The sequence below is a fragment of the Nannobrachium achirus genome, assembly GCF_963921795.1.
Source record: "Nannobrachium achirus genome assembly, chromosome: 1".
Taxonomy (NCBI): Eukaryota; Metazoa; Chordata; class Actinopteri; order Myctophiformes; family Myctophidae; genus Nannobrachium; species Nannobrachium achirus.
In genome coordinates this window covers 12,943,122-12,967,353 of record NC_137810.1, presented here as the reverse complement: position 1 = coordinate 12,967,353, position 24,232 = coordinate 12,943,122, and the positions used below count along the sequence as shown (strand labels likewise).

The 24,232-nt window shown below is 42.9% G+C and overlaps 3 protein-coding genes across 3 annotated transcripts in view; 2 read left to right on the top strand and 1 right to left on the bottom strand.

The window, feature by feature from the left end:
* Window positions 1-12,654, top strand: part of btbd8 (BTB domain containing 8) — a gene marked incomplete at both ends in the record, with an annotated part of 36,913 nt that extends 24,259 nt beyond the window's left edge. Inside the window, 8 exons of the mRNA XM_080727226.1 lie at window positions 669-815; window positions 2,169-2,298; window positions 3,537-3,598; window positions 5,878-6,418; window positions 7,588-7,675; window positions 7,889-8,025; window positions 8,420-10,297; window positions 12,146-12,654. Coding sequence (XP_080583352.1) covers window positions 669-815; window positions 2,169-2,298; window positions 3,537-3,598; window positions 5,878-6,418; window positions 7,588-7,675; window positions 7,889-8,025; window positions 8,420-10,297; window positions 12,146-12,654 — 3,492 coding nt within the window. The remainder of the gene's footprint in view (window positions 1-668; window positions 816-2,168; window positions 2,299-3,536; window positions 3,599-5,877; window positions 6,419-7,587; window positions 7,676-7,888; window positions 8,026-8,419; window positions 10,298-12,145) is intronic.
* A 1,240-nt stretch (window positions 12,655-13,894) lies between these two features.
* cUnh1orf146 (chromosome Un C1orf146 homolog) lies at window positions 13,895-16,060 on the top strand (the record flags this gene model as incomplete). The annotated part of the gene is made up of 5 exons (XM_080735429.1): window positions 13,895-13,960; window positions 14,723-14,816; window positions 14,940-15,111; window positions 15,356-15,434; window positions 15,947-16,060. The coding sequence occupies 5 exons, from the start codon at window positions 13,895-13,897 to the stop codon at window positions 16,058-16,060; spliced, it is 525 nt and encodes a 174-aa protein (XP_080591555.1).
* A 539-nt stretch (window positions 16,061-16,599) lies between these two features.
* Window positions 16,600-23,902, bottom strand: LOC308286239 (glomulin-like; the record flags this gene model as incomplete). Its single annotated transcript, XM_080727214.1, has 15 exons — window positions 16,600-16,695; window positions 16,784-16,872; window positions 17,793-17,928; window positions 18,521-18,584; window positions 19,298-19,407; window positions 20,188-20,272; window positions 20,362-20,435; window positions 20,512-20,553; window positions 20,884-20,973; window positions 21,096-21,126; window positions 21,241-21,294; window positions 21,402-21,577; window positions 21,671-21,761; window positions 22,044-22,296; window positions 23,794-23,902. The coding sequence occupies 15 exons, from the start codon at window positions 23,900-23,902 to the stop codon at window positions 16,600-16,602; spliced, it is 1,500 nt and encodes a 499-aa protein (XP_080583340.1).
* Between the last annotated feature and the right edge of the window lie 330 nt (window positions 23,903-24,232).

The following is a 24,232-nucleotide window of genomic DNA, read 5'->3' as shown; positions in this document are numbered from 1 at the left end:
GAAATAAAATGTGTGGAGGTTCCTATGTGGCCTACTGGCAGTGTGCACAGGAAATGTAGCGTTGGACGGTCCCAACGGTTTGCAAGATCAGCTGCAGACAGAGGCACACACTCGGATCGATTACAGACAGCTTGGCTCCTGCAGAGACACGCTGTAAAAAAGAAAGAAATAATACAACAATGTCATATGATGAAGTATAGGTTTTACATGTGCAACTCCCACTCTCGAAAGAACAGATTAAATATTTGCCCTCCAGTGGTTTTCTAGATAGATGGATAGATAGATAGATAGATAGATAGATAGATAGATAGATAGATACCTTTATTATCCCAAGGGGGAAAATCAGTTGAAGGTTGTTTACAAAGAAGAGAAGTATGAAATGAAAAAATAAGAAAATTGTACAGTTTACAGTAAAAGAGCAAGGTACACCAAAAAAGGGAACGAAGAATATATACATAAAGTGTAAAAAAAAAAAAACAGTCAATGCTCATAAGTGTAACAGCCATACTTAAAAAAGCAAATAGCAATACTTAAGCACAACTTATCAATACAGTGCCAAACAAAAGTGTCCATAACAGTCAATGCTAGCCAGTGCTACACAAGTATCTCACCACCATGTCAAACACAAGCAAACTCAAACTCAGTGTTGGGTGTGTGTGTGTTTCCAGAGAGAAAAGATCACCCGGGAGCCCGCCCTGTTGAAGAAGCTGTGCTTGGCTATCAAAGAAGGTGTGACTGTGGAAAACTGCTGTGACCTCTTCTTGGCTGTGGAAATTCTGTACAGGGAGGAAATGGAGCAGTATGTGCATCAAGAAGTAAGCAATGCCACCAAATTATTCCAAGTTAGTGTATTTGATTTTTGTATTTGTACATTTTAATTACACATACACTTAAGCTAGATTTCCGAAGAACGACTGTGGCATGTTTTCAAGGTTGATACTACGCGGCCCTCACACCTACGTCGCACCGCGATCTGACTGATATGCCCATATATGGAGATCTCTGTATCTGTCGATCATTAGACCCAGAGCAATAATCCCCGACTCGCTCTCCCCGACTCCCTCCCCAGTCAGAGTTCAGAGTTTTAATGAATGTAGAATTATGTTCAAGATGTAATTTGCTATAAAATAGCTAACTTCATTTAATTGACCACGTTTAAGAAACAAATAATGACAAATATTTTAACATATTTTGATTGGCAGGACATTGTTATAACGATCATTAGACGCAGAGCAATAACCCATCTATCTCCCTGACGCCCTCCCCAGTCAGAGTTCAGAGTTTTAATGAATGTAGAATTTTAATTAAATCTTCGAGCTCCTCGGGCATCGCAGAGAGGTACAGCGGGAAATCTCCGGTTTCGATGGGGATCGCGGGAAATGAGTTAATATAGAATAAAAAGAACGGATGATCGCGGGTATAATTTTTATTTTCTGGGTGAAAGAATCGCCACATGGTGCTTTCCGTGTGTCGGCGAAATTAATTAATTAATACCTGGCAATGAATGTGTTAAGTGGTTAATTTCATTCAAGTCGGTCCACCGTAAAGCAACCCACAGGATATCACTCTACAAGCATTAAATCTTCCTCTGTTTATTGTAAATCCTACACCGAAACTACCAACCCACCCACTCTTTAACACTCACTCTCACACAAACAGGCGTTTTGTACATCATTTCCTAGGGGAAATGACCCGGCCGTCATGAGTGAAAGCACACGGCAGTATGGATTAAACTAAGAGACACTGAGGTATGGGAGTGGCCTGCACTAATCTGGCTCTTATATCCGCTGGTGGGAGAGGCAGAGGAGTGGGAAAGCGATGGAGGAAAATGGAGGTGACTGGGTAGAGAGCAGAATGGTAGCTCCTCCCTGACTGTTTTGTTGTTGTTGTATGTAATATATACTGTAGGTGAGGAAACAGCCAGTTGTTAGCCACAGCCTGTGACATCAGTGATTTAGTTCAAGTGAATTCTGAAAGGGAGAGTGAAGCAAAGGGGAGGGGTGGGAGGGAGGGAGGGAGGGGTATTGGTTGCCATGGTGAAGGGCCCTTCAAGCAGCTGCTGATTCGCTCGTGCCGAAGCGCACCCTTTTCCATTCTCCTCCTCTCCCCCTCCTCCTTCCTCCCTTTCTCCCTCCCTCTCTCTCTCTCTCTTCCCCTCCCTCTGCCAGCCGTTCAGCCAAGAGATTCGTACGCTACACGAGCGGCTGTGGACCTTCTTGCTCCAGTCTTTCTATGCCATCCGCCACACGCAGGGATGGGAGAGGCTGCCCTTGATGTACAGTGAGAAGATACTGGCAGGTAAAAGGGGGAGGGAGGACATGTTTAATCTGGGGGAGCTTTGAGCCGTGAGGCTTTCTGTAACCTGCTGCATGGCTGTCCAAATCTCCACTCAGGATATTCATGCTGTGGTGTGTGCTGCGTGTGTGTGTGTGTGTGTGTGTGTGTGTGTGTGTGTGTGTGTGTGTGTGTGTGTGTGTGCGTGTGCGTGTGCGTGTGTGTGTGTGTGTGTGTGTGTGTGTGTGTGTGTGTGAGTGTGAGTGTGTGGAGGGGGGGAGGTGGTATTTTTCTGTGCCTTACCAAGCTTAGTGATGAAGTAATGTCTCTGCATCATGAGAGATGGACCACAGCCATTGGTGTTGTACGTATGCTGCCTGCAAATGGAACCATCAGTGGTTCCTTTGGCACAGCTGCTTCACCACTGCTGCTCCATTCATTATTTTGTTCCGTTTTCACCCTGTTGTTGTTTTTCTGTGTGGTGGTGGAGGGGGGGGTGGCATTCTAGCTGTCCTAGACAGATGAGTGTGTGGGCTATCGTGGTAAATGCGCCAGCCAGCCGCACTCTAGCATGCTCTTGTGTTTTAATGGGTGGGGAATAAAGGGTTCCACGGATGAAAAGGAAATCCAGTTCTCTCATTCCTTTAGCTTGTTGTGTGTGCTGAAATGCACGGCATGAATAATTTATTTGGCTAGATTTCAGCGCTATGTGCTGTTGCTGTTACCGGTAGATTTATTTGGCAATGGAATCACACATGCTGTGTCTGAGATGAAAACAGTACACATGCATATTGACTACATAAGCAACACTGGCTATTTTCACCATGAACAGCCACCATTTTGTAGGTAAATAATGTATCTAGATGTAGGTTTGTTTGGAAAGGTGTGTGTGTGTGTGTGTGTGTGTGTGTGTGTGTGTGTGTGTGTGTGTGTGTGTGTGTGTGTGTGTGTGTGTGTGTGTGTGTGTGTGTGTGTGTGTGTGTGTGTGTGTGTGTGTGTGTGTGTGTGTGTGTGTGCGCGTGCGTGCGTGTGTGCACATACGCTGACTGAATATACTGTAGCTATGTATTGCCTTCATATTGAAAGATACTGATTTAGATTTTTGCTGCAGATTGGATTTGAACTCATCCAAGTGTCCAGAAAGACTCTGTTCTATATGCTTGATGTAGAAGAACAACATGGTATTTTCCTGTAGTGCCACTGGAATGTCTGTGGTTGTAACTTGGAATGTGTTTTGTTTTCATGTTGTTCTTCCCTCAAAGCTGCTCTTGATAAAGGAGACGACAGAAGACTTGGTAAAAAGCCTGTATTCACCAGTTCACAGGTACTTTTATACTCAGTACTCATACCTTTTAATCCTTCCACCCTATATTTGAATTTTAGCCCAGAAATGACTTGAAAGCATTTTCCAAAAACACCGGCTCAGTTAGTTGATGGGTCTATGAGCTCATTTAGCTCAGAGACATCCATGTAAGTCTGTATAATCCATGTCAGCAGGGGCGTCACACCAAACTCTGGGCCCTGGGTACAAGGATTCACTGCGGGCCCCCCATGAATGTTAACTATTGAAAAATAGCACCGAGTGCCGCGCTGCGAGCTTGTAGATCTGCTATTTTTGAAAAATCGTGAAAAATGTGTGCAAGAAACGTATGTTTCTATGTCAGTGCCGTGGTGCTCAAACGTTTTCATGTCAAGGACCCCGAAGATGATATGTATTTGGCCACAGACCCCCATCTCAAAATATTTCGTTCCAGGGACCCCCCCAGAAGCAAAATTTGAGTTACAAATGTTCGCTTAAAAAAATACATATTCAAAGATTTGCACACATTTTCACGACTTTTCAAAAAATAGCAGATCTACAAGCTCACAGCGCGGCACTTGGTGCCGCGCTGTGAGCTTGTATATCTGCTTTTTTTCAATAGATAAAGTTATTAGGGCCTCTCCACCTTGGGCCCTAGTAACTCAGTCCCACTTTCCTACCCCTTGTGACGCCCCTGCATGTCAGTGATTATAATCACTGTGTGGCCGCCCAGTGCAACAGGCAGCAACTCCTCTTAGTACTGATATGCAGTATAAACACAACAGTGCTCAACAGAGATACTGTTACTGTACTAGTACTGTGTATGGGTCCAGAGAGGGACTGTTGAGTTGTTAAGCATGACTGGCTTAGAAGAGCCACACCACCTTCCCATATACTGTAGGTGTTGGCACAGATAGTTCTGACAAATCCTGCAACAGAAGTGCTTCTGTTTTGCTTTACTTGAAGATGGGGAAACCGATAGAAGGTTGTCTAGAATCTCTACTAGATCATAGATATTTACATACAATGATCTAGACCAGTGGTTCTCAAACTTTGAAAGGTCTCCCCTTTTGACAGTGTACAAATGGAACCAAATTTGGTTCCATTTAAATTTTGTACACTGTCAAAGTTACATACTTGTAAGGATAAATTTAGACCCCCATAAAGGAACCCAGGGAGTCCCAGAAATCCACTTTAAAAACCACTGATCTAGACAATATTTTATTTATAATTATATGCAAAGGAAAAAGAAGTTCAAAAGGCGGCTGTACAGGTAGCAGAGATGCCATCACAAGTGGAGGAAGTTGCTAGTTGTACTTGGTGTATTGACTGTACTTGATATGATGGCCTGCACTGTAAATGTCTAAAGGTATAGCTCTCCACCAAACAGACTACGGCAGTTTACAGACTGGCAGTCGAATGAAGTTGGGAGATCAGTCGGTTGGAAGGTGTGAAAAAAAAAGCTGAATGCACATGAGAGCTGACGTCACCAGACGGCTACTATGGTGCTAAATATAGCTTATGGCTTGACATCTTGTTCAACACCAAACCTGCTGCTATCCGAAAGCTCGGTCGGTTTTCAACGCTTCCCTAAAACTTGTGACCCGACCGAACAGTTTACCCACCGCCCAGATGTTTGGCAACAGACGCTTTCCAACACTTACTGCCGCCGACGTTGGTGCGGTTTTTAGTCTTAACATTCAAAACTAGCTTTATTTGCAATGCTCTGGAAGCATTTTTACTGTCAAATATATTGCTTAAGTATCCTTTGTTGATGTAGCTCTGGTGAGTTTACAAGGTTGGACTTCTTCCACTCCTGACATCACAACCTTTAATGTGAGAACTGTGAGGATGGTGGATTTAGCTGTTCAAACACTGTATTTAAAAATATATTATATAATATATTAGTCAATGAGAATGCCAATGAGAATGCCTGTCTTTATCCACTTAAGCCCTATTCAATAATGGCTGATCTAAGAGCTTACAAACAGGTTGCGATTCAATGTGTTGTGATGTAGAATGTCTATTTTTGAATATTTGTGAACGTTTTCAACAGTAATCTGCCCAAAATAGGGACACCAGGATGAAAAGTGGTTACTTTTCTTACACAAAAAGTACAATTGCATTTACTCTTAAGTGACTAATTAACAAAGGCTGTAGAATTTTTTTTACATAACAAAGTGGCCTGCCGTAACCTGTATCAGTATTATCTACTTTTATGTCACTATACTGCATACTATTTGTGCACTGATACATGTAGTCTTATTGTCACATGACCAATGTGGTTTCTTCTTATCCTGCAGCCGAAGCCAGTAAAATGCCAGCCAGCTGCACCTGAGAGCCCTCCTGTGCACAGGACTCAGAAGGTCTCCAAATCCACGATTGCTGCCTCTCCTCGCGTTCCTGTGGCAGCCATGAAGTCTGATGGACTGGGGACGTCTAATAAACCAGGAGATGGTCAGGCATCCCGGGCAAAGAATGGGAAAACCAGACCCAGTGAGCGTTGTACGGCGCCAAAAGCAAAGTTGCCGTCCCCAGCCGCACCAGTCGTCAACGGTGCGGGAGCCGCAGGGGCCAGGCGGGACACAGCGACTGCCAATGGCCCCAGAAGCTCCCCTGGCGTCAAGGACCCCGAGAAGAGGCCTAGTCCCGGTGCCAGGCCCAAAACCTCCCCCCCAAGCTTCACATCCCCAAGCCAGACCAAGTCGGTGAAACCTCCGAAAAGCACAGCCGTAAAAACGGACGGCCCCGCCCAGCCTCAACCCACCGCCTCGTCCACGTCGGGCAGTGCCTCGCCAGAGAACAGCGCCGGAAGCCCACGCAACAGCAGCCACGCCATCCCAGGTTTGTGACCCTTGTCGGTTTTAATTCGTTGGGAGTGTTGGAGCTGACGCTGATTGCATTTTAGCACATCAGCATAACCAAGCACATGTGTCGTAGACCTGGCTTCAGGCACGTTAGCTGATGAGACTTGTACATTTATTATTATGAAGCATGCTGTACAGTGATCTTGGATATTTCGGGATATAAAGAGTGAAATTGATTGGTTGATTTATTGATCCATTCATTCATTCATTGCCTTTATTTTTCACCGGGAAGAGAAGTCAGTTTCTCCACTACACGGAATGACAAACAGTAGCAATGATACAATCATGTCAGTAAAGACTACATTGCAAACTGTAAATGAAAGCGAATGAACCTACCTAAAATTCAATTTAGACCTAAGCTAAAATGCAATATAGATAGAGGGAAAAACACTGCAAGTTACAGTCAACTTTTGATAAGCAAGCAGAAACAAAAGGAAAATAAGAACAACTGTAACTGCAGCACTTTAGTGGTACAAGGTGACATCCACAGATTGAATGTACTTCTAAGACCAGAAATATTTAATAAAGGACAGCAGTCTGCAGCTTTTCGCTTGCCCTTGTCAGCTGACTGCATCATCATTGACATGATGCAGACTAACTGCAGAACAGCAAAGGTCAAAGCCCAATACAGCTGTCACTAGGGGTATAGGGGTATGACCAGAGATTTTTGTGGTGATGTCGAATGCTTGTTTGGGGGAGGTGGGGTAATCATTACTGACACCAGTGTCCTCAGGACTGAGATGTCCATCCCTCCTCTTGCAATAAAGGAAGATAAATGTAGTGCCATATGTTCTCCCTCCCCCACAAATTACAGTACAGTACAGAGCCTTTTAATGGGTTTAAATCGCTTTTAATTTTTATTCAGGAGCTGTGTATATATTATTGCCAATACACAATAGAATTAGTATGTATTTTATTGATCAAGGTTCTTTATTGATGTTTTCTAATTATGTTTCATATTGGTATATTAAATTGACTTTTGGTTAATAATGTTTAAGCATTTATGTTGGCAGTTTATGTTGGTCTTTCATCATCACCACAATGTCCGGTGTCTGTTAGCCTTTGTTTGTTATTCTCAAAACTGTCAAACGTAATACTTATTCGTGGTACATGCAGTGATGCTCTTGTGTTTGGTTTTTTTTTTAGGGCCCAAGCCAAAACAGCAGACTAAGGTGATGAACAAGTCTCCTGTAACAAAGCCCCAGAAAACAGACACAACAAAGGTGACCAACAGGTGAGTGTTTATTCCTGGAGTCATGTTTCAGACACTTGTCCTTGAGGAACGCTAGAAACAACGTTGCTGCCCCCCACTGTTGTCACATAGTAATGCATGAATGACTCAAACAGAAAACTGTTGAAATAGATTGTATGTGTGTGTGTATATATAATATTACATTGAAAATGTGTTTTAATGGCTCTGATTGCCTATTTCTTGCATTGCTCACAGCCCTACCAACAAGCCAAGTATGCGAGAAAGCAGTAAAGGCAAGCTGGGCGCTGCAGAGAAATCCTCTGCAGTGACTGCACCCAGAGCCGACACGAAGGGGAGAAGCACACCTGCAGCTAGTGCAACGGAAAACCATGGTGAGATCTGCATGGTTTAGTAATTCACTCAAAACATTTCCTTTTTCTGTTTTTACTTTGATCATCATGTACATACATTTACATCTGCATCTATGTACAGTATATTGCACATTTTCAAAATTCTGTGATGACCAAGCTTACAACAATTTTGTGAAGAATGAAAATAAAAAGTGCAGAAATTAATGACAAAACCAAAGGAAAACAAAACGGCAGCAGGGCAGCTTATGCGGGGAGAGCTTTCACTTATTTACCCTTATTTCGATAGCAGATGCAGATTTACCATTATCAAGACATAAAGATGAGAGAGAACAGAATGTACATTCAGAACAACACCTTCAATCTCACTCAAAACATTGTTATGCCTTTCTATTCTAACATTGTGTTCTCTATGTAGTTTCTAGGCACGGATCTGCCATGAAAAAACCTGCGTCCCCCAGGAAAGAAGACAGCAAGGATGCAACTAAGTCCTCAGCAGCGGACAAAGCAACAATTGAAGCCACTAAGAAAAAGATGACAAAACCTACTTCATCAACTGGAGCCTTGACTAAATCCAGCACTAAACCGCTAAAAGCTTCATCGGTTACCTCCAAGCAATCTCCGTTGGCAACTTCCAAACCAGTAGCAAAGCCAAAAAGTGCTACTGAATTATCCACAGAGAAAGGCTCACCAAAATCCGGGGGAGCTATGAAAGCCTCAAAGAAACCGGGAACTAAAGGGAAAGAAGCAGTGAATGGCAAAAATGTGGACTGCAAAATAACATCTTCTACACCTGATAACACTGGAGCTGCAGAACATAAAGAGAGCTCAGAGCCAGATACCTCTCACCAAACCACAGCACACTGCACCCAGTCGTTAAGCCAAGGTGCAGGGGATTCACGTTCGCTTTCCCTGAATTCAGACACAGAGCACAGTCTCCAAAAGACCAAAATTCAAACAGTTGAGAACAGCAGTACGGGAGTCGAGTCCGTTCTACCACCACCACCTCTCCACGCCCCCCAAGTCACCTCTGTTAATGCAGCTAAACAGAGTAAAGGGAAACACTCGCCAAGCTCTGCCATCTCCGCCAACCTCAGCTCCCTGAATTCACCCAAAGACACAGAGCTGCCCCTGGACACCCCCTGTAGCGTGGGCAGCACCGGGACCCCACTGGAGGACTCATGGAGCGGTATCCATCACCAGGTCACCCCCGAGTCAGAGACTGGCAGCAACACTACGTCTTCTGACGACATCAAGCCACGCTCGGAGGACTACGACGCAGGAGGCTCGCAGGATGACGACTGCTCCAACGACCGAGGCGTGTCCAAATGTGGCACCATGCGCTGTCACGACTTCATTGGTCGCAGCAGCAGCGACACCAGCACCCCGGAGGAACTGAAGATATGCGAAGGCGGGGCCGGCCTGAGAGTGGAGGTGCGGCTCCGAGGCCGAGAGGCGGAGACCACCAGCGAGGAGGAGGGAGGGCGTCTGCGGCCCCGCTCCTGGCTGCACAGGGACGACATCCCCTCAGAGGAGCAGCCCGCCGATGCCGTCACTGCAAAGAGTGTCCCCGAACACCAACTCTTCTCTGAGGAGGAGGACGAGGAGGAGGAAGAGGAGGAGACGGAAGATGAGAGGTCAGAGGTCGAGGTGCTCCCCGTCCAGGGCCTGGCGCCCCCCACCGAACCTCCGCCCCACTTTCAGGGAATTGTCAATCTTGCGTTTGATGATGACGCCGGTGAGCAGGAGAATGAGCAGACTGACTACCAGTCAGCCTCGAATTTCCGTCGCTCTGTGTTGCTCTCTGTCGAGGAGTGTGAGGAGCTGGGCTCAGAAGAAGGTGGCATCCAAACCCCGCCCCAAGAACCCGACGGTACTCTTACACCCTGCGACGTTTTTGAATGTGACTCTAAAACCCCTCAGCCCGACCCTGTCCCTTCCACTGAACAAAAGAACAGACTCTCGGACCATCTGGAAAGCACAGTGCTGGAGGGCAAACAAATCTGCAACGAGCAAGAAGATAAATCAGTCCTTACAGAGGTCAAAGAGTCTAGGCAAGCGGAGCGTCCGCTAGTTCAGGTGGATGGAGTAGAGTCTGACCATGACGCCATAGACCTCCCACCCCAGGAGCGTCCGTGCCACCTTGACCTCAGACATACTGAGCAGTACAGCAATGGGAAGCAACGCAAGAACCCTGCCAAGCCCTCCGACAGCAAGAGAGCTGATTTATACCTAGACTTAAATGAGCCTCAGCTGACAGAGGACTCTGCTGTACATACCGCACAATCCCCAGCAGGTAATGTATGATCTATGGACCCTCCTAGAAACCCAAGTCAAACCCCCATCCTCTCCTCCCAAACTCCATCGATGAAGGTTTTGTTTATCCCTGCAAGACAGGTCACCTTTGGTCTGATGCCTAGACCACATCTGCATCCAACACATTAACATAATGGTTTCCTTTAGGAACAAAAGGATATTATTGCAATTACTAGTTTAAGAACTAGTTAAACGTACCAGTTCAAATTCAAATTTCTTATGAGTAGTCATCTCTTGATCTGCTCATAGCTAAATGCTTGTTGTGTAGATCTCAAAATCATTTTCTGTGCAACTGTTCTACATTTGAATTTGTAACGCCAATATCCTTTTAAGGATGGAGATTGGTCTCATTAAAACACTCAAGCTAAAATGTACATATTTGACAACTAAACTACCTAACATCAGAGGCACTTAGCCCTTGATGTCACCGTTTACGTTAAAACAAAGGGGAAAAGCAATGATTGTTTCAACAACATGGATAGAATTGTATGTCAAAATTAATGCCATGTGCTGATTTAAAGAATCCGCCTTGCGACAAGGCTTGTGACATAGTCATATCAATGCACTTTGATGTACATATACGTAATGCAAGTTCAGTTATTTTCATTGTCTCTTTTATGTCATGAAATCAAGCAGGTTTTGGGCATATTTAGCTAATCTTTTTATTTTATGAAATCCAATTACAAAATTTAAACTGTCACTTTAACTTGACTGCCATTGAGAAATGGTGGGTTACACCAGGCAGGGAGCCTTTCTCCCAGGATCCTTTGTGGTGCCATTTTGCTTTTGCCCTCCATAAATTGCACCTGTCAGCTTAATACACTTGCAGACACATGCATGCTACTATTGGAGACCATTTGTTGCTTATCATTATTTTATTCCATCCAATATTTGTGTTTTCTTTTATGTTTGTTTTAATTTTTGTATCCATTACCTTTTGCCATACCCACTAGACTGGTGTTTCTAGATAGAGGCTCAATGAAATAGTCTTTTGTAGTGTGAGTTTTTTGTTCAGTAGATTTTGTTTAGCGTTAGTCTCCTGTACAGTAGTAGTATGTGCTGTGTTTCTAGAACAGACTTAATGGTTCTGCCATGTCTCTCTTTTGTCACTGTCATTATATGGAAAACCCCTGCTGTGCTATACCAGTGCAAACATATTAACTCATTTTCTGCTTTCAATGCCAAAATGCATTTTTGCCACCTTAGGTTTTACAGTGAAATTGTTCATTTTGTTTAGAAATACACAAATAATAATGATAATAACAATAATGTCACAAAGAAATTGGTGTTCATTTGTTCTGCTACTCATTGTTGCTTGTATTTAGGGTTTTGTGACAGTACTAGTCTTTATGTTGGGTCGACTCGGTTCATTGAAAGAGCTTCACAAAAACATATTCATGCTACATGAGCTTAAGACATGAAAGCTCACTTAGTGTTGACAATGCATGGCTTACTGTTTTTGACACTGGTGGATAAAAGAGACACATTCAGAAAAAAAACATTCCTCTGTATTACCTTTACGGCAGCTGTTCATCCTTGTCCTCCATCCATTTAAGCACTGATCTAGTAGTAGTAATCAAAACATATAAGCTATATTATTGACTGACCATAATGTGGTGGCCAGATGTGGCGATAACAAGAATCAGAATCAGTGAAACTGCTGGGTGATCATTTCTAAAGGACACGGTTGCATTAAGGGTGGACATTCAGTAATCAATGTTTTATTGTAACTGTGAGTAGTATCAGAATATCTCTGACATAAAAAAAAAAAACACTATGGAGGAATGAAAACACTTTGTCATTCTGCAGTATTGTCAATTGCTTTTAGGCGACATTGGTTGTGACAGACTGGATCAAACCAGCAAACATGAACGCCGTCCATCCAAAGCCCTCTCGCCCATTTACGAGACGGACGTGGGCGAAGCATTTGAGCGCTGCTCGCACAAGGACAAGAGTAATGTACAGCGGGCAGAGGAAGAGAAGCGGAGGGCAGATGAGGAGGAGGAGGAGGAGAACTGTAAGTTTGCCGAGCGGGACTGGAGCCTTCTCAGGCAGCTGCTCTCCGACCAGGGGTCCAGTCTGGGCGTCATAAACCCTGTGCCCGAGGAGCTGAATCTGGCCCAGTACCTCATCAAGCAGACTCTGTCCCTGTCACGGGACAGCCTGGAGACGGAGGTCTTCTTGCCCCACGAAAAGGAGACTTTCAAACGTTGGGCGGAGCTCATCTCGCCCATGGAGGACTCCTCCACCAGCATCACTGTGACCAGCTTCTCCCCGGAGGACGCTGCGTCTCCACAGGGTGAATGGACCATAGTGGAACTGGAAACGCATCACTGATGGTCTTGAGGAGTTCCTCTTGACGTCACCTTTCTCCCTGAACGTTTACCAGCTGCGACATCGTCTTAACTTATTCTGACATATCTCTCCATCTCTATTAGCATATCCTGTTCTTTTGGTCAACTTGAGTTTTGGGACTGAGCAACAAGTACTGTATCTTTTTGGCATTTCCCATAGCGATGCCCTAATCATGGACTGTTTAGACATAAATGGGCTGTTATGCATGTGGATATTTTCCTATGTTCAACTGTTTACTTGGTGTTGCTTCAAAACTCTAGAAAAGAAGAATTGCATTTCTTTATCATGACATTGGTCTCATGACTGACTGGCGTTTCCTAAAAACAAAACAAAAAAATAAGACAAGTTGGCCTCTTGGCTTACATTTACTGTAATATTTAAGTTAATAAAAGGTGGTGTTTCTGAATAAATCAAAAGTGTGTGTGTGTGTGTGTGTGTGTGTGTGTGTGTGTGTGTGCGTGCGTGCGTGCCTGTGTGTGTGTGTGTGTGTTTTTTCATCACTTTTGGGTACTAAAAACTTGTTCACACAGTCACATCAGGGGACTGCATGTCACTTGTGGGGACAAAATAGTAGGTTCCCATAACGGTTAGGTTTAGGGATAGAGGTTAGGGTAAGGCCACAGAAAATGAATGGAAGTCTATGTAATGTCCTTAAAAGTGATGTATACAAACGTGTGTGTGTGTGTGTGTGTGTGTGTGTGTGTGTGTGTGTGTGTGTGTCGAGATGGATGTATCAAGTATGTATGTATACTAGCCTACTGCATGTTTAGCTCACAAATGTAAATACTTTTGGAGGCGCACTTAAATTTGATATATTGGCTAAAAGTAAAGTTTCATCAAATGTAATCCGCCTTCAATATTGAGTGATACTGATATAGGCTACTTGATTGAATACTTCATTAGAAGTTTGCATATTGAAAGGTACATGCAGGACAGTACAGTTCACAAAAGGATAAAGACCACAAGAAAGCTCACTGGCTTGTTTAAATGGTGTTCCCTTTGTACTCAATTCATACAATACTCAATTCATACAATAACATCTTAAAAGTAGCCTCGTTCCCAGCCTTGATTACAGGTGTCCAAAATAGCCAATCACACGGCGGATCATTCCAGCCTATGGGATCTAGAGTCGCAGCAGATAGCATCAGTTTCTTCCTTTCATGCTACGCGGCTGCTCTCATCCAGGCAAGGCAGCACTATAACTCCTGGTCAGTGGTCAGAGATGTCTACCGACAGTGAAACCCCCGTTCAATGGAAGACCACCATAATAGTCAGCACACCACTTCAGGTAACTGGAGAGTAAAAGCTGTCTGCTGAAGTAAACGTGGGTGTGCGTCAGAGCGGTCCATGCTGCCTGCTGGCACAGATGTGTGACATCTAAATGAGACACACACGTACAGTTATTTATTACCGTCCTTCTGCTGTGTTGTGATTATATACTTTTCAAAGTGTCTGTTTTGTTGTAAAAAGGGGAGACGTCTGCAGCAGCAGGCAAGCTAAAGCTATAGTGTATTAGCTTGTAATGTATTTAGTTTGCGGAGGACTTTTAATGATGCGTAGCTCTGGTCCATAGCCCCCCCCTCCCCTCCACACACACACACACACACACACACACACACACACACACACACACACACGTGCCTGTGCGCGCATGTGTGTGTGGGATGCTGGTGGAGAAGTACAACTTCACCCATTTGACATTTTCATCTTAATATAATCACTTTCTGTGTCTCAGAGGAGGGCTGTATATAGGCAGTTCAGAAAGCCCCCTACGATGGAGAATCCAAGCTAACAGAAACTGCAGGCTTTCTATCCCTGGAAAGTTAGTATGCTATTGAAATTGCCTAATAATGATGGCACCTGAAGTGTCCACAGCCCTACACGAGACACATACCGGTTATAAATAAATTACACATACCGGTAATCATGAGCAAAGGACCAATTATTATTATTATTATGAAGATAGGTTGGAAATGGGTTAAGTGGTCCTTTAATGATGTCGCTTGCAGCTTCTCAAAGAAGCTGAAATGATCTTTATGTGATCCAACAGAATCATGGTGTGTCAAGGATGCTTTGTGTACAGCAACATAGGATTCGATTTTCAGACAGTGTGGAGCCCGGGGCCTTTGTTTTCCCATTATCAGGTAAACAGTTCACATAATACAAATAAACTCGTGGTCAGTACTAAAAACGTTCAATTTAAAGACACCACAGCCATGGCCTTTGAGAGGTTAATAAGTATACCATTATATACCCTTTACTTGCAGGTACAGCATTTTTGCTTGTTCACCTACAAGAACTCCCAGAGAACGTGGAAGAGTCAGGACTGTTTGAGAAGATCAATAAGTTTGTGAAAGTCCACCGCAACTGCTTTCTACTTCTACAGGCCCCCTTTCACGGGAAAAGTGAAATGAACATCTTGTCAATGATTCAACACAGGTAGATTCATGACTATTCTGTGTTTTTTTGTTATTAATTGTTAATTATTAATTGACAACTGTGATGGATCTTGAAAAACAATGTTATGGTTGGACCTAATGTAATTCAACAACAACATGGATTAAATAAGGATTTCCATTAAATTCCATGGCTTCCATAACACTAATTCCAATAAATGTGTTTCATTTAATGCAATTATACTGGTGGTCATGTTTGTGAAAGGAGACGATTTGGTCTATTTCAGGTTTTTTGGCACCAGTCTAAGGATTCTACCTGTCCGAAACAATGCAGAGATCGTCAAAGGCATGTTGACGATTGCTAAGGTACGGATAAAGACTGCACATGGTCATACGTTGGTGAATGTGGAAAACAGAATTGATAGGCTATTCCAGTGTTTCTCAACCTTTGTTCTGCATGGGCACACTTTTCATGTCCCAAGAATCCATGGGCACACCAACATGATACAGGGGGGATAAATATCGTCGCTGTCGGAAAGAAACCTTGTATCTCCAAGTTTCAAATTTGTACGTTTCTTCGCAAAGTATAATCCCTGCTTCATCATGCAAGGCTGTCGCACAACAGAAGTGAAAACAGCCGATCTACAAGCACACAACGCCTCGCACCACGAGGCGTTGTGTGCTTGTAGAACGTCTGTTTTCACTAGTTTAAATCATTTTTAAAATGATAAATACAATACTGGCTTTCAAGCAGTTTCAAGGGGCACACTTGACCCTTCTCAGGGGCACACCAAAGGTCCCCAGGCACAGTGGTTGAGAAACACTGGGCTATTCTCCCCTCTGTGATATTAAAGTTTCAAGTCTCATTATGTTCCCAGGCTACCAGTAAACCCCATGTGGACAGCATCCGGGATCGGATGTCTCTGGCACGGGCCCACATCATTGAGAGCAGTCCTGTATGGGAGATGTTGAGAGACATAAAGCTTGGCTGAGCAGGTAGTCAAGTCTCAAGACCCCAACTGTTCACTAATCACTATATTCTGTTGAACTTGTTAATATATACACGTAAAAAGGTATGGGCATGTTTCCTTGAGAATTCAGCATTGACTATGATTCTGGTCTACTACTGTACGGACAATAGGAAGATCTCCTGTGAGATGTTATGGATAGAAAAATGAATACTTTATATTTGCTGGTCTTTATTTAGCCACAACTTAGAAATACATTTTAAAAAAATCACTTTGTGAAAGTGTGGTCTAAACTGGTGATGTATAGGTCATTTTACTATCTTAATTATTGCATGAAGTTCATAAAAATAGAAAAAATAAACTCACACAAGCTATAATGTACCATACTACGTATTGCTTGATATTGCTTTAAAAAAATGATCTGGACCAAACATGCTTGCTATCAAGAGGTGAAAGGAAATCAGTCATAGATTTCATTTATGATTTGCTTTCACTCTCACAGCAGATTATTGTTACAGAGTTGGGAAAACAGCAGATTATGTTGATCTGCTCTTTAATTCCACTTATTTTATGCTTTTCACGTTCTCCTCGGTTATCTCTTCAATACGAACGATAAGGCTCTCCATCAGGTCAAATGTGACCAAAGCACTCTGCAGTACCTGAAAAGTATGGTAGTTTTTTAAGATTACGTCTCGATGCAGGACTGAAAAACAGACAATTGGCAGCTGATAAGAACAGTTAGAGTACCTGGTGCTGGACTTCGGGGGACATATCAGACACCTTCTCGTGCCTTATGCGTTTGAATAATTTTGTAGATCTAGCTGTAGCTCTGGCTTCTAGAAGAGAAGAATATGAACAGTACAGAATATGAATGCTCGCTCTTCTAGGAGTAGTGAGTGCCATTCTACGGTGCTCACTGCTCAGCAATTAGGGCTTAAGAGTCTTGCTCAGGGACACACATCGACACATTGCTAGCCTGGCCTGGAATTGTACCTGACCAGGGCCTCTGGTTCACCTGACAGGCTCACTAACCACTCAGCTATGGCCTCCCAATATCAATCAGTGTTAGTTTATCTTGTTTGTTTTTGAGATGTGCTGACTGCTCCATTATGTGACTTGTACAGTACGTCCCTATCCGTATGTCCCTTTTCTGATTGGACAATATGGGCTCTATTTTTGTCCATGCCTTACCCCTTATCCCTAAATGCCTTTGCCTTGTTTTACTGTTTTGAAAAACATTTGATATAGTTCAAATAGCTAATCTACAAGCTCACAACGTGTCGATGAAGATTGGCTATTTGAAGTATTTTATGTTTTCAAAATAGTAAAAAAAAGGCAAAGAAGTTTAGGGATAAGGCCTTAGCATGGACGGAAATATAGCTCTATATGACATATGACATCATGTGGGTCTATCTATACATCATCGTAGGTAGAACAATAACAGTCTGCACACCGATTTATGCTCCCAAACATTAAGTTTACTTGTGGTAAATCGGTGTGCAGACTTTTATTGTTCTACCTGTATGCACTGCTTTAGTCTAGCACCCAGCCAACTGTGGCTTTAGATGTGCGTGCCTTTTGGCTGCTTTGCGGTCACCTTGCTGGTCTATACATAATCAACATACATCATCATACTTCATCATCATCGATCGTACTTGAACCCACACTGTTTCTCTTCAGGAACAGTATTTTCTGGTGTGAAGTGTGGGGGTTGTGATTTTTTTTTTCACGTGCATTAGTGAATAATAACACCTACCCTTAGCTTTCAGCTTTTGATCCTCCCGCAGTGCTTTTAATTCAGCTCCGTAATAGGCCCTGGAGAGGCTGAGACAAACCCGCAGCATCCTTATGTATTCATCTTTGATCCTGCACAGCTCCGTCCAGACACCTGTCTGATAGCAGGAGGAATGAAGCTGTCAGTAGGCTGCATCAGGGGCGTCACAAGGGGTAGGAAAGTGGGACTGAGTTACCAGGGCCCAAGGTGGAGGGGCCCTAGTAACTTTAGCTATTGAAAAATAGCAGATATACAAGCTCACAGCGCGGCACCGAGTGCCGCGCTGCGAGCTTTTAGATCTGCTATTTTTGAAAAGTCGTGAAAATGTGCGCAAATCTTTGAATATATGTATTTTTTAAGTGAACATTTGTAACTCAAATTTTGCTTCTGGGGGTTCCCTGGAACTAAATATTTTGAGTTGGGGGGTCCTTCACATGAAAAAGTTTGAGCATCACTGACATGGAAACATAGGTTTCTTGGCACACATTTTCACGATTTTTCAAAAATAGCAGATCTACAAGCTCGCAGCGCGGCACTCGGTGCCGCGCTGTGAGCTTGTATATCTGCTATTTTTCAATAGTTAACATTCATGGGGGCCCGCAGTGAATCCTTGTACCCAGGGCCCAGAATTTGGTGTGACGCCCCTGGGCTGCATTATCTGCATCAAGTGATAGGTGACAAGATGCATGTGGTGAATCACAATGACTCACATTTCTCTTCCACTCTTTGTCTCTGATTAAGAGATAGCGTAGCAGATTGAGACACTCCATTATCCTGGGTAGAGAGAGACAAGGGTATTGTTTGACATTGGTTCCAGCCTAAATGTGGAGCTTTTTCAGTCATATTAACAAGTGTACTAGTAGTCCATTGGATTTTACTAGTTGGAAAATGCATATATTTAAGAGGTAATGAAGCCATTAGGCCTTAAAGGAGTATTTCACCCCCAAAATGAAATTCTTTCTATTGATTACTGTACGCCATGGAGACTTGAGTTCAATAATATTTTTGGGTTTTTGTCACATTCCTAAGACAAAAAAATGTATTACAAGAAATGTACCCCCATTGATTCCGAATGGGGACCCAAATGCATTCGGGTCTCCATCCGGAATCAATGGGGATACATTTACTATAATCACTTTTTGTCTTAGGAATGCAACAAATAGAAATGCAAAATATTATTAAACTCAAGTCTCCATGGCGTGAGTAATCAATAGAAGAAAAGTCATTTTGGGGGTGAACTACTCCTTTTTACTTGGTCTAAATTTGAATCTGTGGGTTCTGTCAGTGACACCTGAGCCTCTTAGATATGTGCTCCACGGTTCCTGAAATGTGAGCTTCATTGCAGAGTGGATCTATGCTGCCATCCATCTGCCTTGTCATGGCAATACCTTAATTATGGCAACTGACTTGCTTTCAAATAAAGTAGGGCTGATACAGAAACTAGTGACCAGTTCTGTGCTTAAAAGGACGAGGACAGTGTTTCTCACCTGTCCATGCCGTGTAACAGGTCTGTCTCGGCACCTTGTGGCAGACACAGGACCAGCCCCAACAGAGGGAGGAACTCTGCTCCTAGAAACCAGTCGTTGCCACGGCCTGGCTACAGAGGAATTACCATAGAATGTACAGTCTTTAGTTGATGGTCCTCCAATGTGGAGAAGAGGTTCCCTGGGACAGCAACCTTTTTCATTATGGTGCTGTTATCTTTAAATGTAATACTGCTCCAGGGATCCACAAGCAGTTGACTCAGTTATGCTGCAACTTAATTAGGCACCTTGCTTGTTATAGCCTAATACAGGGGTCTTCAACATTTTCAGGCCAAGGACCCCTTAGTTGATAGAGAGATGAAGCAGGGACCCCCACGACCTTTTCATAGATCTCAATATAGTTTCATCGTTTGACAGCACGATCATCAGTGTATTTTGGATTCATGTCAATTTGTGTTTTCAGATATTTAACCACTTGAACCGTCGATAATAAACGTGACATTTCACTCTGTACTTGGTCTGCTCTTTTCCCCCTCTACACCAAACCTCTTTGCCGAAAATAGCCGATCTACAAGCTCACAACGCCTCGCAGCGCGAGGCGTTGTGAGCTTGTAGATCTGCTATTTTTGGCTAAAGTTCTCAGGATATGGACAACTAGGGTTCAAGTGCATGCATATAAAAACGGAGAAAAACAGTTTCTATCACACAATGGTTTGGAGGACCCCCTGTAGTAACTCTGAGGAGTGAGGACCCCCTAGGGGTCCCGGACCCCCTGTTGAAGACCCCTGGCCTAATGGATGAACAGCCAGATTGACCCATACAGGCATAATATCATACCGTGTATACAGTATCCAGTGTAAAGAAATATGTAATGTGACATCTGTTTATCTTACCTTCATGGAAAGTTCAATTTCATTCTTGATGTTCTTTATTATATAACCATCTAACCCTGCATGGTGACTGGTTTTTAACATGCACCTGCAAAACAAAATCTACAATTTAGAACTAAACTAGAGATGGATAGATTCTAGTAGTTGAAATTATGTTTTATTTTTTCATGTTCTTACCTAAAGAACTTGTGCTTTGCCTCAATGTCCAATTTATTTATGAAGAGTTGAATTACTTGTAGTCCTTTTTCTCTCTGGGAAAGCAGTGCTCAGGTAAAAACAGTGTGTCCATTGCAAAATAAGTTATCATTGATTAGATTATATACTCACCAAATGTTGCATTGGACAGTCAGTGAGAATTTGGCGCAAATGCTGTCAAGTAGAGTTGAACACAAGTCTGACTTAATTTGTCAGCAATTGAAATGCTCTGCATTTGACTACGCTCTTTAAAATGGCATTAAGATAACTCAATGCATCCCTGATACCTGGCAGTAATGACATTGTCGATTTTAAGAATTCAAGGTACAACGTTACAGAGTAATATAAACAGGTTGACAACATTTACACAGCATTCCTTATAGTCTACACACAGCATTATGTTATGTTTCCACAGTGTGTTTTGTTAGGTCATACCTCACCATTATTTCTATAGATATGAGATATAAGAATGGGGACACTATCGTGATTCATGACATGGCTCACCTGTGGGACACTGTAGAAGGTCTGTAGTTCCAGTAGATCCACTGGAAGGCTGTTGTCTTGTACGCCCTCTAATGTTTTGGCATACAGTGCCTGAATATAATTATTATTAAACACATTTTAACACTTGAGGAGAATCAATTCAGCTGCAAGTTCAGACTGCATTTCTTTAAGGAGCTTTTTATTATTATAGAAAGTAATTATTTGTCACTTACCAGGCCTTTTTGTGCGTGTGATTCATCTTTTCTGTTTGACAAAAAGATAATTATTAATGTTAGGGGTCCAGCTTTTTGTTTAATTCTTATTTTATTAGCTTTTCTACAGGCTCCATGCTCAGTGCCTCGTGTTTGTATGACTTACCTGCTGAGTAAGAGATTTATGTAATCCATGTTGCACTGAAGAACAAACACAGGACTGGAACAGCAAAAACACAATTATGAACTCCTTGCAGTTGGATCATTGTGTGTTGGATGTTTTACATTTTGTGAAAGTTTATTATCTGCATTTTAGTAAAGTTTTACCTGAACACTGCAGGAAAACTCTCTATGGTGATGAGTTCGACAAAGAGTAGGTAAGCCAAACAGGCCCTTGATTCTTTCGCCTCCTGACTCTGGTCATTTCCCACCAGAATGCTTTTCTTCATAGGGTTGTAAAACAGGAGATTTGGTAGAGGTCCCTGGATGACTGGCAGTGTGACCTAGAGGATCAGGAAATGCATAGTGAATGTGTAGTGTCTTTATGGCTGCCTTTACATACTGTAGATGCAATGTAAGAAAGAGCGTTGTCTTACCAGTATTACTGTTGCAAAGATCCATAAGGGTGATTTTATCCCTGGTTCTAGTTCGGCCCGAAGGAGCGGCGCTCTCAAGCTTTTCATGCAGCTGTAGGAAAAGTATATATATTATAGACCTATATATTTAAAAAAAAATAACTTTAACAACATTAGCTCTATTAAACCTCATCATAAAACAAATAGTTGAACTAGCTGAACTCTCTACTACAAGCTCACAACACGTCACACTGTGACTTGTTGAGCTTTTCAAAATGATTTAACCGTAAATGTATATTCAAATTCTTCAACCCAACCAAATATGGAGATGGTAGATTTATTTTTACGCTTTCTGAGTTAAATCCAGAAATCTGAATTTTTCGGTGAAACGTACAACTTAAGAAGCTCATTCTTCAGGTCATGGTCGGCAGCAGTGATGGCACCGTTGGACTCTTTCCTCTTCAGTTCCTCCACAAAAGGCTCTATAAACGCAGCCAAGATAGTGCAGCACTGACACAGACCGTGCACGTCATCTATCTCCTGCTGCAAGGTGTAAGGCACCGGTAGCCGGGACACCTGCTTCTGCAGGGCAGATAGAGCCAGGCCCAAAGAGGCTGCCTTCGACTCCTCGTCCATCCGAAGTACCACTTTTGGAGACACAGGGACATCAAATGAGATTCTGTGACTTCCCAGCAGGGGGAGGCAAATAGCACCTTTTAGTAAATAAATATCTTGCCTTTATGATCATTACATTACATGGGGATTGCTGTTGATATGGTGGATATCTGAATAAATGGGTCAATGCAATTACAAGTGAGTGAGAGTTATAGCTGGTCATTTTGTCATAATTAGGAGGTGTGGAGGTACCTGTTTGAATATGTGGAGCCAGGGCTATGACGGTATCAGCAATGACATCTGGATTAATGTCCTCCACTAGTTGAAGCAAAACACACTGGAGCTCTTTTGGGCAGCATGTCTGGACATCAAGATCGACATTCATCAACTTTATGATGCCTACGGTAATTTATACTTCATCATGCAACTGTGTCACACGTCACAGTGACCCATTGTGAGCTTGTAGATTGGTTATTTTCTAGGTGCCATGGCATTGGTCTGTTGTAAAGCGCTTTGGGTATTTAGAAAAGCGCTATATAAATCCAAGCTATTATTATTATTATTATTATTGGTCCGAAGGTTCATTAGTCCGAAGGTTCATTAGTCTAACCCTAACCCTAACCTTAACCTCAGTAACCCTAACTAAATTCGGACTAATGAACCTTCAGACCAATGAACCTTCGGACTTATGGGCAGTCCCCATTTTCTACGCGTGACACAGTTGTACGATATGGTGTATAAGGCTTAAAAATCAGGCTTCAGTTAACATGTATTGCTGTCGATGTGTCCTATAATTATGATAATTGTCTTATCACTTACCTTGGCCAGGTGTTTAATGGCAGCCTCACAGTGACAAGCACTCCTCTCATTTCTAACCACTTCATTTGTGAGGGTTGGCAAGAGAGCACAGCCTGTAGACTTAACAAATTCCTGAGTAAAAGAGAAATTAGATTGTCACTTTCAATTATGAATGTTCTCCGACATTTCTGACTCAAAGCATTTAGGATGTTCTGAATAAAATTTGTACCCAAGTGACAATATGTTCATAATATCTGCAAGGATTTATTGCCATGCATGTAGCAGATGCAAAACCTGAAGGTCACATATCGTCGTTGTCGGGTGAAAACCTTGTATGTCCAAAACCGTTCGTTTTGCATTTATCAATTTAAAAATGATTTAAACTAGTGAAAACAGCCGATCTACAAGCACACAACGCCTCGCGGTGCGAGGCGTTGTGTGCTTGTAGATCTGCTGTTTTCACTACTTTTGATCGACGGCCTTGTGTGATGAAGCAGGGCTTTACTTTGCGAAAGAACATACACATTTGAAACTTGGAGATACAAGGTTTCCACCCGACAACGATGATATATCTCTTTGGTTAGTGCATGGAGACAACACAAGTAAAAGGCTCATGCTTCTGAAAGTACATGAGCTTTAGAGTGGGAAGCATAGGGCGATATGGGATAACCAAGGGCACTTAGAGGAGTTGGCGTATCGAAGACGGTTATCAGTGGAGCGAGAAATCTGACGCTCCCGCACCTTCAGGGCGTGAGTGGTGACACGCACTGTATATTCATGCTTGTAGGGAGGTGAGGTACTGCTGTTCACTGCAGTATCTCTTATCCACACGAATCCCATTGTTCCTATTCTGGGCATGTCATGCAAAAATTCAGCAAAAAAGAAAATGCAGATAGATACCAGTAAGACTCCCTAATCGGGAGATAAGCGACTGTCAGGTCCCATACACAAACTTTAGAAGGCAATGATAGCCAATCAGGAGGGAATATGGGAAATGGGACAGATCCATGTTGATGACATGACTTTAGAGATACTGTGTACTGCTTTGCGTGATTTTAGGGCAAAATCTGTAGGAGCAGTGTCCAAAAATGTGTTTTGCAAGAATCGGCCTCATGGTGTCGCTAGAAGAGGGGTGAGAAATGAGGGGTGGGGGTTGTGGTTTGGCAGCCA